General features: G+C 52.7%; 1 protein-coding gene across 2 annotated transcripts in view; it reads left to right on the top strand.

Annotated features, from left to right (window-relative positions):
* The first annotated feature begins 686 nt into the window (after positions 1-686).
* The window catches only part of cyp21a2 (cytochrome P450, family 21, subfamily A, polypeptide 2), a 277,123-nt gene continuing 254,645 nt past the window's right edge, over positions 687-23,164 (top strand). For both annotated transcript variants that reach the window (XM_072550034.1, XM_072550033.1), the window contains exons 1-6: positions 687-1,003; positions 3,004-3,093; positions 11,490-11,644; positions 12,693-12,788; positions 15,418-15,528; positions 17,303-17,389. In XM_072550034.1, coding sequence (XP_072406135.1) covers positions 778-1,003; positions 3,004-3,093; positions 11,490-11,644; positions 12,693-12,788; positions 15,418-15,528; positions 17,303-17,389 — 765 coding nt within the window. In that variant the 5' untranslated portion in view covers positions 687-777. The remainder of the gene's footprint in view (positions 1,004-3,003; positions 3,094-11,489; positions 11,645-12,692; positions 12,789-15,417; positions 15,529-17,302; positions 17,390-23,164) is intronic.

The raw sequence follows: 23,164 nt of genomic DNA, 5'->3' as shown, positions 1-23,164 counted from the left end.
TGGTACACACATTGCTGTTACTTTGCATTGATCGTTCAGGGAATGAATGTTGAAGGGGTTAGATAATGTGCCAATCAAACAGGGTACTCAATAGTATCAAACTGCTTGAGTGTTGCTGGAGCTGCACTTATCCAGACAAATGGGGAGCATTGCTTCCCAGTGCCGACTTGCGCTATGTGGATGGTGGACGGATTTTGGGAAGTCAGGAAGTGAATTATTACCTCAGAGTTCCTACACTGCTCTTGGACATAGATTATTCAGTTGCTGGTCAGTAGTAACCCCATTGATATACTTCTCTGAAGGATATTGATACTGGGTGATTCAGTGACCATCAAAGACTGATGATTGGATTCTCTCTTGTTTGAGCTGATCATTGTTTGACACTTATTGGTACAAATGCTTAACCCAAGCTTGGATATTGTCCAGCTCTTACTGCACATGAATAAAGGATGCAGACAAATTAAGGACAGAATAATGAATTCGTTTAAAGCTACAGTATGGAATGTGAGAATCTCACTGGTAGACTTGGTTTGGTAAGGGATTGGGTTACTCGATAGTGATGGGTGAAAGAGACACCGAGGGGTGTGGCGTGAGCTAAGGGAATGAGGGAGGGCTTTTTGGGATGTGGGACAGCAACATAAATCTGCTCTGCTTGTCCCTCAGCCTGCAGCCGGAGAGAACTGAGCCTTTCAGTGTGAAGGACACTGAGATTCGCTCCTATATCAGATCCATCTCACGCCAGTCCTCAGCTGCTGCCAGAGCTGGCCAGATCACAGTATGGTCACTGTATTCCTGCTCAGTGTAATCTCTCTCCTACTGCTCCTGAGGTTCTGGAGACGCGGAAGTTTCCAGAAGCAGCAAAACCAACGGAAGCTCCCTGGGCCACCTGCACTGCCATTCCTAGGCAACCTGAAGGACCTCAGGCATCCGCGTCTCCATGTCCACCTGACTGAACTGGCCAAGAGATTTGGGCCAATCTACAGACTGAGGGCATGGAGAGAAGGTCGGTCAGTGAGGGAGTTATGGGAGAGTCTTACTGGAGGGGGAATCTACTAACGGAGCGATTTATAGGCACAATAAGTCACAAAACGTAACCTGATTAGAGTGTGAACATAAATAGGAATATGTGTGTGCACATGCGCATCTCTGTTTGTGTGCATTTGTATGTGTGTATGTGTTTATGCCCATGTGCACAGGTGTGTGCACCTGGATGTGCATGTGTATATGTGTCTACATGTATGTGTGTTTACCAATGTGGCTAAGTGTGCATTTGTGTGTACCTGTGTGTGCGTGTGACTGTGTGCGTTCTGCATGTGTCTCTGTGTGTGTATCTTTATATCTGTGTGGCTGTGCATCTATGTGCATGTGCCTCTGTGCTTCTGCATGTGTGTCTGTGTGTGCATCTATATATGTGTCTGTGTGTCTGTATGTTTCTGTGTTTGCCTGTGCATATATGTATATGTGCCTGTGCCTATGTCTGTGCCAATCTGTATGTGTGCCTGCATCTGTAGTGTGCCTGAATGTTTCAACATCTGTATGTGTGTGTTTGTGATAACAAATAGCTACATGTTCATAGTCAATGTAATAAAAACGATTTTATCAGTGTAAGTTGTTCTACTAAGACCTGATGCAACTTAGAATCAGTAAGCAACTTGGAACCAGTTCAAAGGATGAAGTAGTTGCTGTTCAATGTGCATTGTTCATTCAGGCCTTTCAAATCCTATCTCACTTGAAGAATTGGGTTGAAGTGAAGGGAGGTGATGGTGAAATTTGCTGTTGAACCTGGATTGACAAGAGGAGTGACACAGTAGCTCAGTGGTTGGGGACAAACTGATGCCTGGAATCTGGATTCGATTCCACTTTCTGTGTTGAGTTTGCACCTTCTCGTGTCTACGTGGGGTTCCTCCAGTTGCTCTGGTTTCCCTCTCACAGTCCAAAGATGTACACATTAGCGGGATTGGCCGTGGGAAATGCAAGGTTACAGGGATAGAGTAGGTGGATGGGTCTGGACAGGATGCTTTTCAGAGGGGTTGGTGTGAACCTGATGGGCCGAATGGCCTGTTTCCACATTGCGGGGATTGTATGATTCTATGATTCTAACAGAACACAGCAGTTATGACGAAAGACTGGGGTTTCTTATTCTTCAGTGACTGGCAGAGGATACGTGTGGGTCACTAGACTGAGATCTTCACCGCAGAGGGAGCTGAGCTGGGATGGGTTAGGAACTGGCAATGGTCTGGCTCCCAGCCGAGTGCCCCTGCCAATGCCACACCACCAAGAGACTCTGTGGTAAGGCCCAAAGCATGGTGTAGCCTATACTGTTATGGCAGAGACTTTACTGTTACCATGTGTCCAACTGGGAGCGTCTCCTGTTCTTACTGCTGACATGCAGTGGAGTATGGAAAGGAGCTACAGGTCAGTACAGAGAGGGATCTGACTGTCTAAAAGACAAGGCTGTCTTACAGGCCATTCAGGCCTGGATGGATCCTGAACAGGGAACCTCTGGCTCAGGGGCAGGGACATTACCCACTGCTGCAGGGATCTCAGACTGGTGGAGGTGAGGAGGTGGGGGGTGGGGGCGGGGGGTTTGCTGGTTGCAGAGTAGAGGTGACCGAGAGGAGGTTAAGAGTTGAACGTGGGTAGTGTCAGTCAGCACGTTCCCACTTGTGAAGGTCGATCCAAGCAGGAGAGAGCAGCAAATAAGAGAATCTCAGGGGAAAGCTGTATATCCAGAGAGTGAGGGGAATGTGGGAACTGTCAGCACAGGCACTGGGAGTGACGGACTGTCGGGATACATTTATGAAACTTCCCTGAAATGTAAGAGTGAGCTCAGGAGGGATGGGGCATGCCAGTGAGGTGGAAGGTAATCAGATGGGAGCAGATTTAAGTGCAGCACAGACGCCCCACTGATCCCCCCAGCAGGTTCAGTGGCCTCTTACTTTGTGGGAAAAGTGCTACAAAAATCAACATTGGAAATACAAAGTAATTTCCACTCATTTCCAGAAATCGTAGTCCTGAACAACACGGAACTGATTAAGGAGGCACTGCTGAAGAGATCGTCTGAGTTTGCTGGGAGGCCCGAGACCTTTACAGGTACAGGGCCGAATTCAGACACTGTGCTCTCTGAAAGCTGGTCCCTTTAGCTCATGCAGGGTTTTCACAACAGCTTCAGTTTCTGACACCACAGAGCGACTGACTCCGTAAAAGGGGGAATGAAAGGGTAACTCAGTCAGAGCAGCGAGAATTCCAAATGCACCGCCCCATTCCCCACTGTCCCAAGTAAGGCCTGGATCAGTCTGGGCTCTGTCTCCCCCTCTCACCCTGGGTAAGGCCTGGATCAGTCTGGGCACTGTCTCCCCTCACCCCAGCCTGGGTAAGGCCTGGATCAGTCCAGGTTCTGTCTCTGTCCCCCCACCCTGGGTAAGGCCTGGATCAGTCTGGGCTCTGTCTCCCCCTCCCACCCTGGGTAAGGCCTGGGTCAGTCTGGGCTCTGTCTCTCCCTCTCACCCTGGGTAAGGCCGGGATCAGTCTGGGCTCTGTCTCCCCCTCCCACCCTGGGTAAGGCCTGGATCAGTCTGGGCTCTGTCTCTGCCCCCACCCTGGGTAAGGCCTGGGTCAGTCTGGGCTCTGTCTCCCCCCCACCCTGGGTAAGGCCTGGATCAGTCTGGGCTCTGTCTCTCCCTCTCACCCTGGGTAAGGCCTGGATCAGTCTGGGCTCTGTCTCTCCCTCTCACCCTGGGTAAGGCCGGGGTCAGTCTGGGCTCTGTCTCTCTCCCTCTCACCCTGGGTAAGGCCTGGATCAGTCTGGGCTCTGTCTCCCTCTCACCCTGGGTAAGGCCTGGATCAGTCTGGGCTCTGTCTCTCTCCCTCTCACCCTGGGTAAGGCCTGGATCAGACTGGGCTCTGTCTCCCCTCACCCCAGCCTGGGTAAGGCCTGGATCAGTCTGGGCTCTGTCTCTGCCCCCACCCTGGGTAAGGCCTGGATCAGTCTGGGCTCTGTCTCTCTCCCTCTCACCCTGGGTAAGGCCTGGATCAGTCTGGGCTCTGTCTCCCCCTCTCACCCTGGGTAAGGCCTGGATCAGACTGGGCTCTGTCTCCCCTCACCCCAGCCTGGGTAAGGCCTGGATCAGTCTGGGCTCTGTCTCTCCCCCTCTCACCCTGGGTAAGGCCTGGATCAGTCTGGGCTCTGTCTCCCCCCTCACCCCAGCCTGGGTAAGGCCTGGATCAGTCTGGGCTCTGTCTCCCCCTCTCACCCTGGGTAAGGCCTGGATCAGTCTGGGCTCTGTCTCCCCCCTCACCCTGAGTAAGGCCTGGATCAGTCTGGGCTCTGTCTCTCCCCCTCTCACCCTGGGTAAGGCCTGGATCAGTCTGGGCTCTGTCTCCCTCTCACCCTGGGTAAGGCCTGGATCAGTCTGGGCTCTGTCTCCCCTCACCCCAGCCTGGGTAAGGCCTGGATCAGTCTGGGCTCTGTCTCCCCCTCCCACCCTGGGTAAGGCCTGGATCAGTCTGGGCTCTGTCTCCCCCTCTCACCCTGGGTAAGGCCTGGGTCAGTCTGGGCTCTGTCTCCCCCTCCCACCCTGGGTAAGGCCTGGGTCAGTCTGGGCTCTGTCCCTCCCCCCACCCTGGGTAAGGCCTGGATCAGTCTGGGCTCTGTCTCCCCCTCTCACCCTGGGTAAGGCCGGGATCAGTCTGGGCTCTGTCTCCCCCTCTCACCCTGGGTAAGGCCTGGATCAGTCTGGGCTCTGTCTCTCTCCCTCTCACCCTGGGTAAGGCCGGGATCAGTCTGGGCTCTGTCTCCCCTCACCCCAGCCTGGGTAAGGCCTGGGTCAGTCTGGGCTCTGTCTCCCCTCACCCCAGCCTGGGTAAGGCCTGGATCAGTCTGGGCTCTGTCTCCCCCTCTCACCCTGGGTAAGGCCTGGATCAGTCTGGGCTCTGTCTCCCTCTCACCCTGGGTAAGGCCTGGATCAGTCTGGGCTCTGTCTCCCCCTCCCACGCTGGGTAAGGCCTGGGTCAGTCTGGGCTCTGTCTCTCTCCCTCTCACCCTGGGTAAGGCCTGGATCAGTCTGGGCTCTGTCTCTCTCCCTCTCACCCTGGGTAAGGCCTGGATCAGTCTGGGCTCTGTCTCCCTCTCACCCTGGGTAAGGCCTGGATCAGTCTGGGCTCTGTCTCCCCCTCTCACCCTGGGTAAGGCCTGGATCAGTCTGGGCTCTGTCTCCCCCTCTCACCCTGGGTAAGGCCTGGATCAGTCTGGGCTCTGTCTCCCCCTCTCACCCTGTGTAAGGCCTGGATCAGTCTGGGCTCTGTCTCCCCCTCTCTCCCTGGGTAAGGCCTGGATCAGTCTGGGCTCTGTCTCCCCTCACCCCAGCCTGGGTAAGGCCTGGATCAGTCTGGGCTCTGTCTCCCCCTCTCACCCTGGGTAAGGCCTGGATCAGTCTGGGCTCTGTCTCTCCCTCTCACCCTGGGTAAGGCCTGGATCAGTCTGGGCTCTGTCTCCCTCTCACCCTGGGTAAGGCCGGGGTCAGTCTGGGCTCTGTCTCTCTCCCTCTCACCCTGGGTAAGGCCTGGATCAGTCTGGGCTCTGTCTCCCCTCACCCCAGCCTGGGTAAGGCCTGGATCAGTCTGGGCTCTGTCTCCCCCCTCACCCTGAGTAAGGCCGGGATCAGTCTTGGCTCTATCTCTCTCCCTCTCACCCTGGGTAAGGCCTGGATCAGTCTGGGCTCTGTCTCTCCCCCTCTCACCCTGGGTAAGGCCTGGATCAGTCTGGGCTCTGTCTCCCTCTCACCCTGGGTAAGGCCTGGATCAGTCTGGGCTCTGTCTCCCCCTCCCACCCTGGGTAAGGCCGGGATCAGTCTGGGCTCTGTCTCTCCCCCTCTCACCCTGGGTAAGGCCTGGATCAGTCTGGGCTCTGTCTCCCTCTCACCCTGGGTAAGGCCTGGATCAGTCTGGGCTCTGTCTCTCTCCCTCTCACCCTGGGTAAGGCCTGGATCAGACTGGGCTCTGTCTCCCCTCACCCCAGCCTGGGTAAGGCCTGGATCAGTCTGGGCTCTGTCTCCCCCTCCCACCCTGGGTAAGGCCTGGATCAGTCTGGGCTCTGTCTCTCCCCCTCTCATCCTGGGTAAGGCCTGGATCAGTCTGGGCTCTGTCTCTGCCCCCACCCTGGGTAAGGCCTGGATCAGTCTGGGCTCTGTCTCCCCCCTCACCCTGAGTAAGGCCGGGATCAGTCTGGGCTCTGTCTCCCCCCTCACCCTGAGTAAGGCCTGGATCAGTCTGGGCTCTGTCTCCCCCTCCCACCCTGGGTAAGGCCTGGATCAGTCTGGGCTCTGTCTCCCCCTCTCATCCTGGGTAAGGCCTGGATCAGTCTGGGCTCTGTCTCTGCCCCCACCCTGGGTAAGGCCTGGATCAGTCTGGGCTCTGTCTCCCCCCTCACCCTGAGTAAGGCCGGGATCAGTCTGGGCTCTGTCTCCCCCCTCACCCTGGGTAAGGCCTGGGTCAGTCTGGGCTCTGTCTCCCCCTCCCACCCTGGGTAAGTCCTGGGTCAGTCTGGGCTCTGTCTCCCCCTCCCACCCTGGGTAAGGCCGGGATCAGACTGGGCTCTGTCTCCCCCTCCCACCCTGGGTAAGGCCTGGGTCAGTCTGGGCTCTGTCTCCCCCTCCCACCCTGGGTAAGGCCTGGGTCAGTCTGGGCTCTGTCTCTGCCCCCACCCTGGGTAAGGCCTGGATCAGTCTGGGCTCTGTCTCTCTCCCTCTCACCCTGGGTAAGGCCGGGATCAGTCCGGGTTCTGTCTCCCCCATCACCCTGGGTAAGGCCGGGATCAGTCTGGGCTCTGTCTCTGCCCCCACCCTGGGTAAGGCCTGGATCAGTCTGGGCTCTGTCTCCCCCCTCACCCTGAGTAAGGCCGGGATCAGTCTGGGCTCTGTCTCTGCCCCCACCCTGGGTAAGGCCTGGATCAGTCTGGGCTCTGTCTCCCCCCTCACCCTGAGTAAGGCCGGGATCAGTCTTGGCTCTATCTCTCTTCCTCCATCTTGGGTAAGGCCTGGATCAGTCTGGGCTCTGTCTCTTCTCTTCTCCCCACCCTGGGTAAGGCCCGGATCAGTCTGGGCTCTGTCCCTCCCCCTCTCACCCTGGGTAAGGCCGGGATCAGTCCGGGTTCTGTATCTGCCCCCACCCTGGGTAAGGCCTGGGTCAGTCTGGGCTCTGTCTCTTCTCTTCTCCCCACCCTGGGTAAGGCCTGGGTCAGTCGAGGATCTGTCTGTCTCCCCACTCCCCACTTCCTACGTCTCACTACTCCTTTCCTACTTTCTCTTCCCTCTTGTCTCCCCCTTTGCCATATGTCATAGAGTCAGAGTTATATTGTATGGAAACAGACCCTTCGGCTCAGCCTGTCCCTGCTGAACAAGTTTCCCAAACTAATCGACAGAAGAACCTCGATTATCCGGCATTCAATTATCCAAATATCGGATTCTCCGGCAAGATCACAATGTCCCGATGCTTCGCTAAACAATGTTATCCTGCATTCGATTATCCAGAACTCAATTAACCGAATGAAATACCTCCCTGCCTGTGTCCCTCAGATAATCGATGTTCCTCTGTAGTCCTGTTTTCCTGCATTTGAACATACCCCTCTAAAGCCTTCCTGTCCTCGCATCCGTTCAGATGTCTTTTAAATGTCATTGTACCCAGCATTATACCACTTACCTCCAGCAGCTCATTCTGTACATGGACAACTCTTCTGTGTGAAAAAGGCTGCCTATCAGCACTCTTTTATATTTTTCCTCTATCACCTTAAACCTATGCCCTCTACTTTTGGACTCTCCTAACTTTACCCTGTCTGTGTCCCGCATAAACCTTTATAAGGTCGTCCCTTAGCCTCCAATGCTTCATAGATAAAGATCCCAGCCTATCCAGTCTCTCCTTCTAACTCTGCCCTGATTTGTCTTACCAAAATGCAACACCTTGCCTCTATCTGCACTAAACTCCATCTGCTATTCCTTAGTGCATTGACCCAGTTGATCAAGACCCTGTTGCACTCTTAGATAACCTTCTTCACTGTCCAGCGTATTACCACTTTTGGCGTCATCCACAAACGTAATGACTGTGCTCCTGTATTCTAATCCAAATTGCTCATTTAAATGACAAGCAGCAGTGCACCCAGCACCAATCCATGTGGGACACTCCTGCTCACAGGTGAGCAACAACCGTCTGTCTCCTACTGTTAAGCCTATTTTATATCCAATTGGCTCGCTCTCCCTGATCCCATGTGATCTGACCTGACTAACCAGTTTACTGTGCAGAGGCTTGTTGAACGCCTTTCCAAAGTCCACGTAGACAATGACCACTGCTCCTTCTTCATCCATCTTCTTGGTCACCTCTTCAATCAAGTTTGTGAGCTATGGTGTCCCCTGCACAAAGCCATGCTGACTATCCCTAAACAGTCCGTGCCTTTCCAAATGCATGTAAACCCTTTATCTCAGAATTCCCTCCAACAAAGTACCCACCAGTGACACACATCTCATCGGTCTACAGTTCCCTGACTTTTCCTCGCAGCCTTTCATAAATAATCGCACCACATTAGGCACCCTCCTGTCTTCCTCCACCTCGCCCTGTTGATGATACAGGTGTCCCTGCTAGGAGACCCCACATCTTCCCCAGCTTCCCACAGTGTCCCGGGATACACTTGATCAGGCCCCAGGGACGTACCTACATTTGCGCATTTTAAGATCTGCAGCACCCCTCTTCTGAAATGTGAACTCTTTTTGAGACATCACTATTTATTTCCCCCAAGTTCACGAGCTGCCATATCTTTCTATACAGTAAATACTGATGCAAAATATTCATTTAGGATCTCACCCATCCCTTGTGGCTCAACACATTGATGGCCTTGCTGATCTTTAAGGGACCCTATTCTCTCCTGAGTTATTCTTTGGGCCTTAATATCTTTGTAGAATCTCTTTGGATTCTCCTCAACCTTATATGCCAAAGCTATCATTGTCCCTTTTGTGCCCTCCCGATTTCCCTATGAAGTGTACTCCTATTGCCCCGTACTCTTCAAGGGACTCACTCAATCCCAGCTGTCAATGCCTGCTTCTTTCTTTTTCTTGACCAGACCCTCAAAACCCCGAATCATCCAGTGTTCCCTACTCCTACCAGCCTTGCCCTACACACCAACAGGATCACACTCGTCCTGAACTCTCACGATCTCAGTTTTGAAAGTCTCCCACTTGCCAGATGTCACTTTGCCTGGGAACAGCCTCCCCCAATCAACTTTTAAAAGTTCCTCTCTAATACTATCAAAACTGACCTTGCCCCAGTTTAGAACTTTAACTTGTGGCCTAGGCCTGTCCTTTTCCTTAACTACAGGAAGTTCCCAGGTTATGAACGAGTTTGTTTTTTTCCGCTGTTTGTAAGCTGAATTTGTGCATAAGCGGGAACACATACAGGCTAATTCGTCCAACTGCTCATTAGGATGAAACATTGTAGGTAACTCGGATTTTATAAATAATTTTTAAAAATGAGAAGCCAGAGATCGGTTCGTAAGTACGGGACATTTGTCAGCTGGATGTTCGTAATCCAGGGACTTCCTGTACTTAAAAGATCACAGAATAATGATTGCTGGTCCAAAGTGCTCCCCAATTAAAACCTGGGTCACTTGCTGTGCCTTGTTTCCCAAGAAGAGGTTCAGTTATGCCCCTTCTCGAGTACAGCCATTTTCGTATTGATTGAGAAAGTTTCTTGAGCACACTTAAATTCTCCTCCACCCAAGCCGTTAACACTATGGTAGTCCCATAGTGACTATAGAGACTATAGAAGGGCCTAGAGTACAATCCCATAAATTGATCACCTTCTTATTTCTCAGTTCCACACATATAGCTTTACTGGACCAACCCCATCTCTAAGCACTGCTGTGATATTTTCCCTAATCAAAAACATCATTGCCCTTCTCTCTTGCCTCCCCTTTCTATCCTTCCTATAGCATCTATATCCTGGAACACTGAGTTGCCAGTCCTGTCCATCCATGAGCCATGTCTCTGTAATCGCTATTGGATGGGGAGATGGGGCAGGTGGGAGATTGGATGGGGAGTGTGGGCAGGGTGTTAGATGGGAGATGGGTGTGTTGGATGGGGCTGAGGCAGGGTGTTGAATGGGGTGGGGCTGGGGTGTTGGATGGGGGTTGTTGGAGGGGTGTAGGATGGGGGATGGGGTTAGGGTGTTGGATGGGAGTTTAGTGGGGTGTTAGATGAGGGTTTGGTGGGGTGTTGGGTGGGGGTGTTGGATGGGGGTGGGGGCTTGGTGGGGTGTTGGATGGGGGGTGGCATGTTGGTTGGGGGTGCTGGTGGGGTGTGGATGGGGGCATTGGTGGGGTGTTGGATGGGTGCATTGGTGGGGTGTTGGATGGGGGTGGGGTGTTGGAGGGAGACGGGGCGGGGTGTTGGATGGGGGTTGGGGAGTAGGGTGTTGGATGGGGGTGGGGGGTAGCATGTTGAAGGGGGATGGAGACCGGGTATTAGATGGGGATGGGTGGGGTATCGGATAGGGTGAGTTGGATGGGGGTTGTTGGAGGGGTGTTGGATGTTAGATGGGGCTAGTGTGTTGGATGGGGGTGGGGTGGTGTGTTGGATGGGGGTTGGATGAGAAGGGGGATGTTAGATGGGGGTGTTGGTGAGGTTTTGTATGAGGGGGTGCTGGTGAGGTGTTGGATGAAGGGGTGGGGGGTGTTGGATGGGGTGTGGGGAGTAGGGTGTTGGAGGGGGATGGGGTAGGGTGTTGGATGGGGGTGGGGGTGGTGTGCTGGATGGGGGTTGTTGGAGGGGTTTTGGATGGGAAGGGGGATGTTGGATGTGGGTGTTGGTGAGGTTTTGGATGAGGGGTGTTGGTGAGGTGTTGGATGAAGGGATGGGGGGTGTTGGATGGGGTGGGGGGTGTTGGATGGGGTGTGGAGGGTAGGGTGTTGGAGGGGGATGGAGTGGGGTGTTGGATGGGTAGGGTGTTGGAGGGGTATGGGGCAGGGTGTTGGAGGGGAATGGGGTGGGAGTGTTGGATGGGGGTAGGGTGTTGGAGGGGGATGGGGGCAGGGTGTTGTATGGGGGAGGGGGTGTTGGATGGGGATGGGGTGGGCGTTGGATGGGGGTGTTGGATGGGATGGGGGAGTGTTGGAGGGAGATGGGGTGTTGGATGAGGGTTGGGGTTTTCGATGGGGGGGATGGGGGCAGCATGTTGAATTGGGGTGGGGGTGGGTGTTTGATGGGGATGAGGGATGGGGTGTTGGATGGAAGGTGGGGTGTTGAATGGGGTGTGTGGTGTTGGATGGGTTGGGGATGGGATGTTGGATGGGGGTTGAGGCGGGGTATTGGATGGGGTGGCGGGACAGGTATTGGATGGGGGTGGGGCAGGGTGTTGAATGGGTGTGTGTTTTGGCCGGGGTGGGGGTGGTGCACTGTCTCGGTCCCAGGTACCCTGAACCCATCACCTAAAGCTGCAGCCGTCTGTTCCAGGAAAAACCATCTCATTCGGTGGGAAGGACCTGTCCCTGGGAGATTACACCAGCGTCTGGAAGCTGGAGAAGAAGCTCGCCCACAGTGCCATCCAGAGGAGTCGGATCTCCCACCTCGAGCCGGTGGTGGAACGGGAAGCTCGGAAACTGTGCAAGGTACAACGGGGAACATTCGGGCCCGGTTCGGGAAGGTGTGGGATGGGACAACAGGGGTTGGGATGTGGGGGGAGATGGGCGAGGGAGAAGGGCTGGCTCATAGAGTCATACATCACAGAAACTGGCCCTTCGATCCAACTAGTCCACACTGACCGGATTTCCTAAACTGAACTAGTCCCACCTACAGGAAGAAAATCACTGCAGATGCTGGAATCTGTACTAAATACGACCAATGCTGGAGATCACAGCAGGTCAGGCAGCATCCATGGAGAAACAGCAAGCTAACGTTTCAAGTCCACCTGTGTTTGGCTGATATACCTCCGTACCTTTTCTATTCACGTTCCTGTCTTTTAGATGTTGTAACTGTATCTGCCATTTCCTCTGGCAGCTCATTCCACATACGAACCACCCTCTGCATAAAAAAGTTGCCCCTCAGGTCCCTTTAAGTCTTTCCCCTTCACCTTAAACCATGCCCTCTAGTTTTTGAACTCCCCTACCCTGGGGAAATGACCTTTGCTATTTGTCTTATTTAAGCCCCTCAGGATTTTATAAACCTGTATTGGGTCAACCCTCAGCTTCTGACACTCCAGAGGAAAAAAAGTTCCAGCTTATCCAGCCGCACCTTATAACTCAAACCCTTCATTTCCAATCGCATCCTTCCAAATCTTTTCTGCACCCTCTCGAACAATATCCTTTCTGTAGCAGGGTGACCAGGTCAGACAGATGGTGGTGGGGTTGGGCTGGGTGTCGTAAACTGCAGAGACCAACAAGGGATGGTATATTACTGAGGGAACCAATCTTAGAAGTCAACATCCACTGAGTGAATGGAGTCTATTTTTAGCAATAGAGTGGATACAAATGATAGGGTTGAACATTTCAAATCTGAAGTTTACCTTCCAGAGTTATCAATCTGTGTATCGTTCAGTTCACGTACTGTGGATATGACTTAGATTTCACACAACCTAGCTCGCTTATATTTAACTGAGGGCCGGCTGGAGGAGGATACTCTCTCAATCATCTTTATCATTGCCCCCCCCCCCCCCCACAGGCTTTCCAGAGCTACGTGGGATCACCAGTGGACACCTCGAGAGATTTCTCCATCTCCACCTGCAACGTCATCTCCTCCCTGATCTTTGGCACAGAGGTAAATGTTTGGAAAGATCCAGTCACCATTTCATTGCATTCTGCATTCAATAAAGGTCCCCTCGGCATGTTCAAGTGCTGCTCACTTGGTAGGTCCATCCTTGGAGATGAGAGAGGGACAGGGAGGGCTAACCTCGGGATTTGTGCTGCTGGTTACCACGGAAACCCTCCTCTCCGAGCTTCCCCCCGGCCTGTGCTCCTCATCTCCCAGCAGATCAGAGATTGGAATGTTGGCAGCAGAGAGCCACGGCAAACACAAACATTGAAATGCTGGAGAAACTCCAAGAGTCGGATAGTGTCTTGTAAAGAGAGAGAGAGAGAAAAACAGAGTTAGCAGTTCGAGTCTGGGCTGACTCTTCTTCGGGGTCAGAAGTTGGGAAAGGATGGTAGGTATGTTGGTGGCAGTGGGAGGAAGAGTGGATAGGTGGAGACAGTGCCCTGAGTGAGAGTGTGAGTGAGAGAGAGAGAGAGAGAGAGAGAGAGAGAGAGAGAGAGAGAGGGATTAGTGATGGTAAGCCAGGGAAGAGGAGAAGTGAACTTAGTTAGAATGGATTAATGGTGCTGGAAGAGCACAGCAGTTCAGGCAGCATCCAACGAGCAGCGAAATCGACATTTCGGGCAAAAGCCCTTCCTGATGAAGGGCTTTTGCCCGAAACGTCGATTTCGCTGCTCGTTGGATGCTGCCTGAACTGCTGTGCTCTTCCAGCACCACTAATCCAGTATTTGCTTTCCAGCATCTGCAGTCATTGTTTTTACCTTAGTTAGAATGGAGCTGGTCAGCGGGTGAAAATGGGTTGGCTTGTGCTGAAGGGACCTGAGATTAGGGGTTGGGTCATAGACATGGAAGGAGCTGTTCAGGCTCTGAAATTGTTCAGCTCGATGTTGAAGGCTGTAAGGTCCTGAAGTGGAAGATGAGGTGATTACGGGAGAATCGAGTGTTCCCTGAGTTTGAGGCTTTCTCTGGTTCACAACCTTTGATGAAGTGAACACTGATGGACACCCGTGCTTCTGATGAGCTTCACCAAAGGAATTTCATGTTGTTTTGCACAAGGGCAGAAATAATTGGGAAACCAACACTTTCAATTCACCCGCAAGGTCAGGGTGGATCACTGTGATAGTCCATGGGGTCAGGGTGGATCACTGTGATCACCCACAGAGCAGGGTGGATCACTGTGATCACCCACAGGATTGGTGTGGATCACTGTGATCACCCAGGGGATCAGTGTGGATCATTGCGATCACCCAGGGGATCAGTGTGGATCACTGTGACCACCTACAGTGTCGTAATATAGAGTCACAGTGACATACAGCGTAGAAACAGGCCCTTCGGCCCCCTCTGTTGATGTTGACTAATACACCACCTACACTAATGCCATTTAGCTGCACACGATCCTCGGCCTAATGTGTCCTTGTAAGTGTTCATCCAGACATCTCGTCAATGCTGCAAGAGTATTTTTACAAAAATTTGGCATGAAAAGGAAGATTCACTCACACAGGTGGCTATAAGGATTTGAATTGAGGGATGGTGAGGTTAACTCACTCAATCAGAACTCGATAATCGAAAAGAAAAGATCACAGAAGGTTCCAAGCCACATTTGAAGAAGACCTTTGACACAAAATTATCTATTGCACTATCAGAATTTAACTTCTTTTGACGTCTAAAACCTTCTGATAAAGGTCTTCACCAGTAACATAAACAGACAATGTAGGATCAGGTCTTAATGCACCAAGGTGGCCATTATATAATAATTGCGAGGAATCAGTTTTCCTGCATTACTCGTTAAATTAACAAACCTAAAATGTTGAACATGAACATTTCATTGAGTTTCAGATCTGGGTTGTCATGCTGCATTTAGCAGATTTGGGGGACGCGGGGGAGGTAGGGAAATTGTGACTAATGCATTTTGGCAGGAATAGAGGAGCTGAATATGATTCAAATGGAGAAAGCTACAGAACAGAGGAGTCCTCATGTATGAATCTAACAAAAATGTTCAGCAGGTAATAGGCAGGGCACATGGAATTGTTTTAAGGGGCATGGAATAGAAAGGAGGGATCTTCTGCTAAAAATATACCAGGTATTAATCAGACCACAGCTGGAATACAGGGAACGGTTTTGGGCCCCTTATCTAGAGGAAGACATACTGGCATTAGAGGCAGTGCAGAGAAGGTTCACTGGGCTGACACCAGTTCGGCAGGGACTGTCTTATGAGCAGGGGTTGTAGAGGTTGGGCCTTTGAACCAATTGGAGTTTAGAAGAATAAGAGGCAACATCATTGAAACAGATAGAATCCTATGGGACCTGACAGGGGAGAAGGGGAAAGCCGCAGATTAAATTTCAGAATAATTCAAGACAGGGATAAAGAGAGATTTTCTTTCTCAGAGGGTAGTGAATCTGTGGAATTCTCGTCTGCATCGGGTTGGAGAGATTGGTTTGTTACGTACGTTCAGAGAGAGAGAAACATTTCATCATTGAGGGAATAACATTGAGTCAAATGGAAAGACGAGAAATTGGAACTGAGGGCAATCAGATTGAACTGGTCATTGTGATCACGCATGGGATCAGTGCTGGTGAGCTCAGTTGTAATCTGTCACTGTTCACGGGATCTTTCTCATTGTTTGTCTGATTTCAGTACGAGAGGGATGATCCTGATCTTCGGGTTATACATGACTGCCTGGTGGAGTTGGTCAGGCTCTGGAAGTCTCCGTCCATCACGCTTCTCGACATGTTTCCCATCCTCCAGGTACACTCAATAGAGATTAGATTCCTTACAGTGTGGAAACAGGCCCTTCGGCCCAACAGCCCACACCAACCCTCCGAAGAGCAACCCACCCAGGTCCATTTCCCTACATTTACCCCTTCACCTAACACTACGGGCAATTTAGCATGGCCAATTGACCTAATCTGCACATTTTGTTTTTGGACTGTGGGAGGAAACCAGAGCACCCAGTGGAAACCCACGCAGACACGGGGAGAACGTGCAAACTCCACACAGGCAGTTGCCTGAGGCGGGAATTGAACCTGGGTCTCTGGCGCTGTGAGGCAGCAGTGCCAACCACTGTGCCACCGTGCCGCCCACCTCAGTCACTGCCACTCTCCTAGGCCTAGCCCAAGGTCTGTAATATGGCTGGTAATAACCAGCCAGCTCTCAATACCCCTAATGGTGTTTCTCTATGCAGTGAGAATTTGATGGAGAGAACATTTGGCATTGACTGCCTATTATTTGAATGAGATGAGTTGAGTTGGGCACCAATGACTGGGTCATGAGTCAATGCCCATCCATAATTACCTGAGAACACATGGCAGTCAGCTGCCTTCTTGAACCACTGCAGGTGTCGGGGCACTCACGATGCCATGATGGAGGACATTCTAGGATTTTGTCCCGATGAGACTGAAGGGATATTTTTCAAACTCTGTTCCCCTTCTCGTTGGCAGGCGGACTGTCAGGCCTGAGGGTGATTTGTTCCCACTCAGACTGTTGTGTTAGTGTCGGAGATGGGTTCATGGTATCATCTCCCCCTTGTAGGGAGCAGGCGGTGCTCGAAAGATCTGGGGTAAAATGTCGTCGAGAGGTTTGTGCATCTTTCTGTGACACCTTGACACCACCTCAGTACAAAGTCTCCACAAAGTCTCTTGGTGCCTGTCCACATTACCCACAGCCCTGCAGTCGGTCACAAGCCAAGGTCTCCAGCAATGATCAAAGATCATTCGGCCCTACAAGTCAACACCAACCCTCTGACGAATATCCCACCCAGACAAATTCCCTATTACTCTATGTTTACGCCTGACTAATGCACCTAACCTACACATCCCTGAACAAAATGAGCAATTTAGCATGGCCAATCCATCAAGCTTGCACATCTTTGGATTGTGGGAGAGAATGGGAGGAAAACCCACACAGACACGGGGAGAATGTGCAAACTGCACACAGACAGTCACCCAAGGATGGAATCGAACTGGCGTCCCTGGCACTATTAGACAGCAGTGCTAACCACTGAGCCACCATGCCGCCATTCCAAAAGTCCAACCCCCAGGAATCTCCTATTGTGACTGGATTCCGGATGGAATGAGGAATCTGGGCTCCGTTGTACATCGTGGAGCTGGCTTGGAGGGATGAGGGCCTCGTTGCTGGGCAAGCTGTCTGTCCAGACCCTGTTGCATTCCATGTGGAATCAGTAATTAATCTCCTCAGTGAGTATGGGTGGCCATGGTAACAGGCAATGGCCTGTCCAACTGGAACTCATCGCCTGAGCCCCTTTACAAAGCAGACCCAGGGCTGGCTCTGCAGAACTGTCAGTCCCGGGAGAGGACTCACTGATGCACGTAATGAATAGTGAATCAATTGTGGCACTCACCAACAAATGATGTTCCTTTCCAGTCGGAAATCCCCAGGTTTTACCTTCATCCCAACACAACACTGCAGTTGCGATGCACTGACGACCCCTGAAAGCCACGGGTTATTGTTATGATGATCAGTAAAAAGGAATGCTGCAGTTTCTCGTGTTCCTTCCCATTAGTATTTTCCTAACTCCACTTGGAAGGGGTTCCTGAAGGAAGTGAAGACACGAGACTCCTTCGTGAGACATCAGGTTGAGAGACACAAGGTAAGTGAGTACGTTTCACAACTATCCAGCGAGGAATATTAGATATTGGCTGGGAAAAGCTCAGCAAAAATTTCTGAAAAACCCACGTTGTCAGTGGGCGGTGCGGGGAGGCAGGTCGATGGGTTCTCACATCACACTTCACTTCACCCACACAGAAGGAGAGCGAAAGGAATTGTTTTGGATGGTTTTCAATTCACGCACGTACGGTCTTCCTTCAAACAGTTCAGCACTCCCAGGATGTTACACAGTGATACTGACCTGCCTCACACTCCTTCCAGTCTGTTGCACAGTGACACTGACCTGGTGCACACTCCTCCCAGTCTGTTACACAGTGACACTGACCTGCCGCACACTCCTCCAAGTCTGTTACACAGTGACACTGACCTGGTGCACACTCCTCCCAGTCTGTTACACAGTGACACTGACCTGCCGCACACTCCTCCAAGTCTGTTACACAGTGACACTGACCTGGTGCACACTCCTCCCAGTCTGTTACACAGTGATACTGACCTACCGCACACTCCTCCCAGACAGTTACACAGTGATACTGACCTGGTGCACACACCTCCCAGTCTGTTATACAGTGACACTGACCTGCCGCACACTCGTCCCAGTCTGTTACACAGTGACACTGACCTGGTGCACACACCTCCCAGTCTGTTACACAGTGACACTGACCTGCCGCACACTCCTCCCAGTCTGTCACACAGTGAGACTGACCTGGTGCACACTCCTCCCAGTCTGTTACACAGTGACACTGACCTGCTGCACACTCCTCCCAGTCTGTTACACAGTGACACTGACCTGGTGCACACTCCTCCCAGTCTGTTACACAGTGACACTGACCTGGTGCACACTCCTCCCAGTCTGTTACACAGTGACACTGACCTGGTGCACACTCCTCCCAGTCTGTTACACAGGGACACTGACCTGGTGCACACTCCTCCCAGTCTGTTACACATTGATACTGACCTGGTGCACACTCCTCCCAGTCTGTTACACAGTGACACTGACCTGTCGCACGCTCCTCCCAGTCTGTTATACAGTGACACTGACCTGCTGAACACTCCTCCCAGTCTGTTGCACAGTGACACTGACCTGGTGCACACTCCTCCCAGTCTGTTACTCATTGACACTGACCTGGTGCACACTCCTCCCAGTCTGTTTCACAGTGACACTGACCTGCTGCACACTCCTCCCAGTCTGTTACACAGTGACACTGACCTGGTGCACACTCCTCCCAGTCTGTTGCACAGTGAGACTGACCTGGTGCACACTCCTCCCAGTCTGTTGCACAGTGACACTGCCCTGGTGCACACTCCTCCCAGTCTGTTACACAGTGACACAGACCTGCCACACACTCCTCCCAGTCTGTTACACAGTGACACTGACCTGTCGCACACTACTCCCAGTCTGTTGCACAGTGACACTGACCTGGTGCACACTCCTCCCAGTCTGTTACACAGTGACACTGACCTGCTGCACACTCCTCCCAGTCTGTTGCACAGTGACACTGACCTGGTGCACACTCCTCCCAGTCTGTTACACAGTGATACTGACCTGCCGCAAACTCCTCCCAGTCTGTTGCAGTGACACTGACCTGGTGCATACTCCTCCCAGTCTGTTACACAGTGACACTGACCTGGTGCACAGTCCTCCCAGTCTGTTACACAGTGACACTGACCAGGTAGACACTCCTCCCAGTCTGTTTCACAGGGACACTGACCTGGTGCACACTCCTCTCAGTCTGTTACACAGTGACACTGACCTGGTGCACACTCTTCCCAGTCTGTTACACCGTGACACTGACCTGGTGCACACTCCTCCCAGTCTGTTACACAGTGACACTGACCTGGTGCACACTCCTCCCAGTCTGTTACACCGTGACACTGACCTGGTGCACACTCCTCCCAGTCTGTTACACGGTGACACTCAACGGTAGCACACTCCTCCCAGTCTGTTACACAGTGACACTGACCTGGTGCACATTCCTCCCAGTCTGTTTCACAGGGACACTGACCTGGTGCACACTCCTCCCAGTCTGTTACACAGTGACACTGACCTGGTGCACACTCCTCCCAGTCTGTTACACAGTGACACTGACCTTGTGCACACTCCTCCCAGTCTGTTACACGGTGACACTGTCCTGCTGCACACTCCTCCTATTCTGTTACACCGTGACACTGACCTGGTGCACACTCCTCCCAGTCTGTTACACCGTGACACTGACCTGGTGCACACTCCTCCCAGTCTGTTACACGGTGACACTGAACGGCAGCACACTCCTCCCAGTCTGTTACACAGTGACACTGACCTGCCCCACACTCCTCCCAGTCTGTTACACAGTGACACTGACCCGGTGCACACTCCTCCCAGTCTGTTACACGGTGACACTGACCTGCCGCACACTTCTCCCAGTCTGTTACACAGTGATACTGACCTGGTGCACACTCCTCCCAGTCTATTACACAGTGACACTGACCTGGCGCACACTCCTACCAGTCTGTTCCACGGTGACACTGACCTGCCTCACACTCCTCCCAGTCTGTTACACAGTGACACTGACTTGGTGCACAATCCTCCCAGTCTGTTACACAGTGACACTGACCGGGTGCACACTCCTCCCGGTCTGTTACACACTGACACTGACCTGCCTCACACTCCTCCCAGTCTGTTACACAGTGACACTGACCTGGTGCACACTCCTCCCAGTCTGTTACACAGTGACACTGACTTGGTGCACACTCCTCCCGGTCTGTTACACACTGACACTGACCTGCCACACACTCCTCCCAGAATGTTACACAGTGACACTGACCTGGTGCACACTCCTCCCAGTCTGTTTCACAGTGACATTGACCTGCTGCACACTCCTCCCAGTCTGTTACACTGTGACACTGACCTGGTGCACACTCCTCCCAGTCTGTTACACAGTGACGCTGACCTGGTGCACACTCCTCCCAGTCTGATACACAGTGACACTGACCTGCCGCACACTCCTCCCAGTCTGTTACACTGTGACACTGAACTGGTGCACACTCCTCCCAGTCTGTTACACTGTGACACTGACCTGGTGCACACTCCTCCCAGTCTGTTACACAGTGACACTGATCTGCCGCACACTCCTCCCAGTCTGTTACACTGTGACACTGACCTGGTGCACACTCCTCCCAGTCTGTTACACAGTGACACTGATCTGCCGCACACTCCTCCCAGTCTGTTACACTGTGACACTGACCCGGTGCACACTCCTCCTAGGCTGTTACACAGTGACACTGACTTGGTGCACACTCCTCCCAGTCTGTTACACAGTGACACAGACCTGGTGCACACTCCTCCCAGTCTGTTACACAGTGAGACTGACCTGGTGCACACTCCTCCCAGTCTGTTACACAGTGATACTGACCTGGCGCACACTCCTCCCAGTCTGTTACACTGTGACACTGACCTGGTGCACACTCCTCCCAGTCTGTTACACAGTGACACTGACCTAGTGCACACTCCTCCCAGTCTGTGACACGGTGAAACTGACCTGCCGCACACTCCTTCCAGTCTGTTACACGGTGACACTGACCTGCCCCACAATCCTCCCAGTCTGTTACACAGTGACACTGACCTGCTGCACACTCCTCCCAGTCTGTTACACAGTGACACTGACCTGGTGCAGACTCCTCCCAGTCTGTTACACAGTGACACTGACCTGGTGCACACTCCTCCCAGTCTGTTACACAGTGACACTGACCTGGTGCACACACCTCCCAGTCTGTTACACAGTGACACTGACCTGCCGAACACTCCTCCCAGTCTGTTACACAGTGAGTCTGACCTGCTGCACACTCCTCCCAGTCTGTTACACAGTGACACTGACCTGGTGCACACTCCTCCCAGTCTGTTACACAGTGACAGTGATCTGCTGCACACTGCTCCCAGTCTGTTACACAGTGACACTGACCTGGTGCACACTCCACCCAGTCTGTTACACGGTGACACTGACCTGGTGCACACTCCTCCCAGTCTGTTACACAGTGACACTGACCTGGTGCACACTCCTCCCAGTCTGTTACACAGTAACACTGACCTGCTGCACACTCCTCCCAGTCTGTTACACAGTGACACTGACCTGGTGCACACTCCTCCCAGTCTGTTACACAGTGACACTGACCTGCCGCACACTCCTCCCAGTCAGTTACACAGTGATACTGACCTGGTGCACACTCCTCCCAGTCTGTTACACAGTGACACTGACCTGGTGCACACTCCTCCCATTCTGATACACAGTGACACTGACCGGGTGCACACTCCTCCCAGTCTGTGACACAGTGACACTGACCTGCTGCACACTCCTCCCAGTCTGTTACACAGTGATACTGACCGACCGCACACTCCTCCCAGTCTGTTACACAGTGACACTAACCTGGTGCACACTCCTCCCAGTCTGTTACACAGTGACACTGACCTTGTGCACACTCCTCCCAGTCTGTTACACAGTGACACTGACCTGGTGCACACTCCTCCCAGTCTGTTACACAGTGATACTGACCGACCGCACACTCCTCCCAGTCTGTTACACAGTGACACTGACCTGTCGCCCACTCCTCCCAGTCTGTTACACAGTGACACTGACCTGGTGCACACTCCTCCCAGTCTGTTACACAGTGACACTGACCTGCCGCACACTCCTCCAAGTCTGTTACACAGTGACACTGACCTGGTGCACACTCCTCCCAGTCTGTTACAAAGTGATACTGACCAACCGCACACTCCTCCCAGACGGTTACACAGTGATACTGACCTGGTGCACACACCTCCCAGTCTGTTATACAGTGACACTGACCTGCCGCACACTCGTCCCAGTCTGTTACACAGTGACACTGACCTGGTGCACACTCCTCCCAGTCTGTTACACAGTGACACTGACCTGCCGCACACTCCTCCCAGTCTGTCACACAGTGAGACTAACCTGGTGCACACTCCTCCCAGTCTGTTACACAGTGACACTGACCTGCTGCACACTCCTCCCAGTCTGTTACACAGTGACACTGACCTGGTGCACACTCCTCCCAGTCTGTTACACAGTGACACTGACCTGGTGCACACTCCTCCCAGTCTGTTACACAGTGACACTGACCTGGTGCACACTCCTCCCAGTCTGTTACACAGGGACACTGACCTGGTGCACACTCCTCCCAGTCTGTTACACATTGATACTGACCTGGTGCACACTCCTCCCAGTCTGTTACACAGTGACACTGACCTGTCGCACACTCCTCCCAGTCTGTTACACATTGATACTGACCTGGTGCACACTCCTCCCAGTCTGTTACACAGTGAAACTGACCTGCCCCACACTCCTCCCAGTCTGTTACACAGTGACACTGACCTGCTGCACACTCCTCCCAGTCTGTTACACAGTTACAATGACCTGCTGCACACTCCTCCCAGTCTGTTACACAGTGACACTGACCTGGTGCACACTCCTCCCAGTCTGTTACACAGTGATACTGACCTGGTGCACACTCCTCCCAGTCTGTTACACAGTGACACTGACCTGGTGCACACTCCTCCCAGTCTGTTACACAGGGACACTGACCTGGTGCACACTCCTCCCAGTCTGTTACACAGTGACACTGACCTGGTGCACACTCCTCCCAGTCTGTTACACAGTGACACTGACCTGTCGCACGCTCCTCCCAGTCTGTTATACAGTGACACTGACCTGCTGCACACTCCTCCCAGTCTGTTACACATTGACACTGCCCTGCTGCACACTCCTCC

This window comes from Chiloscyllium punctatum, chromosome 30 (genome assembly GCF_047496795.1).
Source record: "Chiloscyllium punctatum isolate Juve2018m chromosome 30, sChiPun1.3, whole genome shotgun sequence".
In the NCBI taxonomy this organism is placed as follows: Eukaryota; Metazoa; Chordata; class Chondrichthyes; order Orectolobiformes; family Hemiscylliidae; genus Chiloscyllium; species Chiloscyllium punctatum.
Note: the sequence above shows the minus strand (reverse complement) of the source record. Positions and strands in the feature narration are given on the sequence as shown.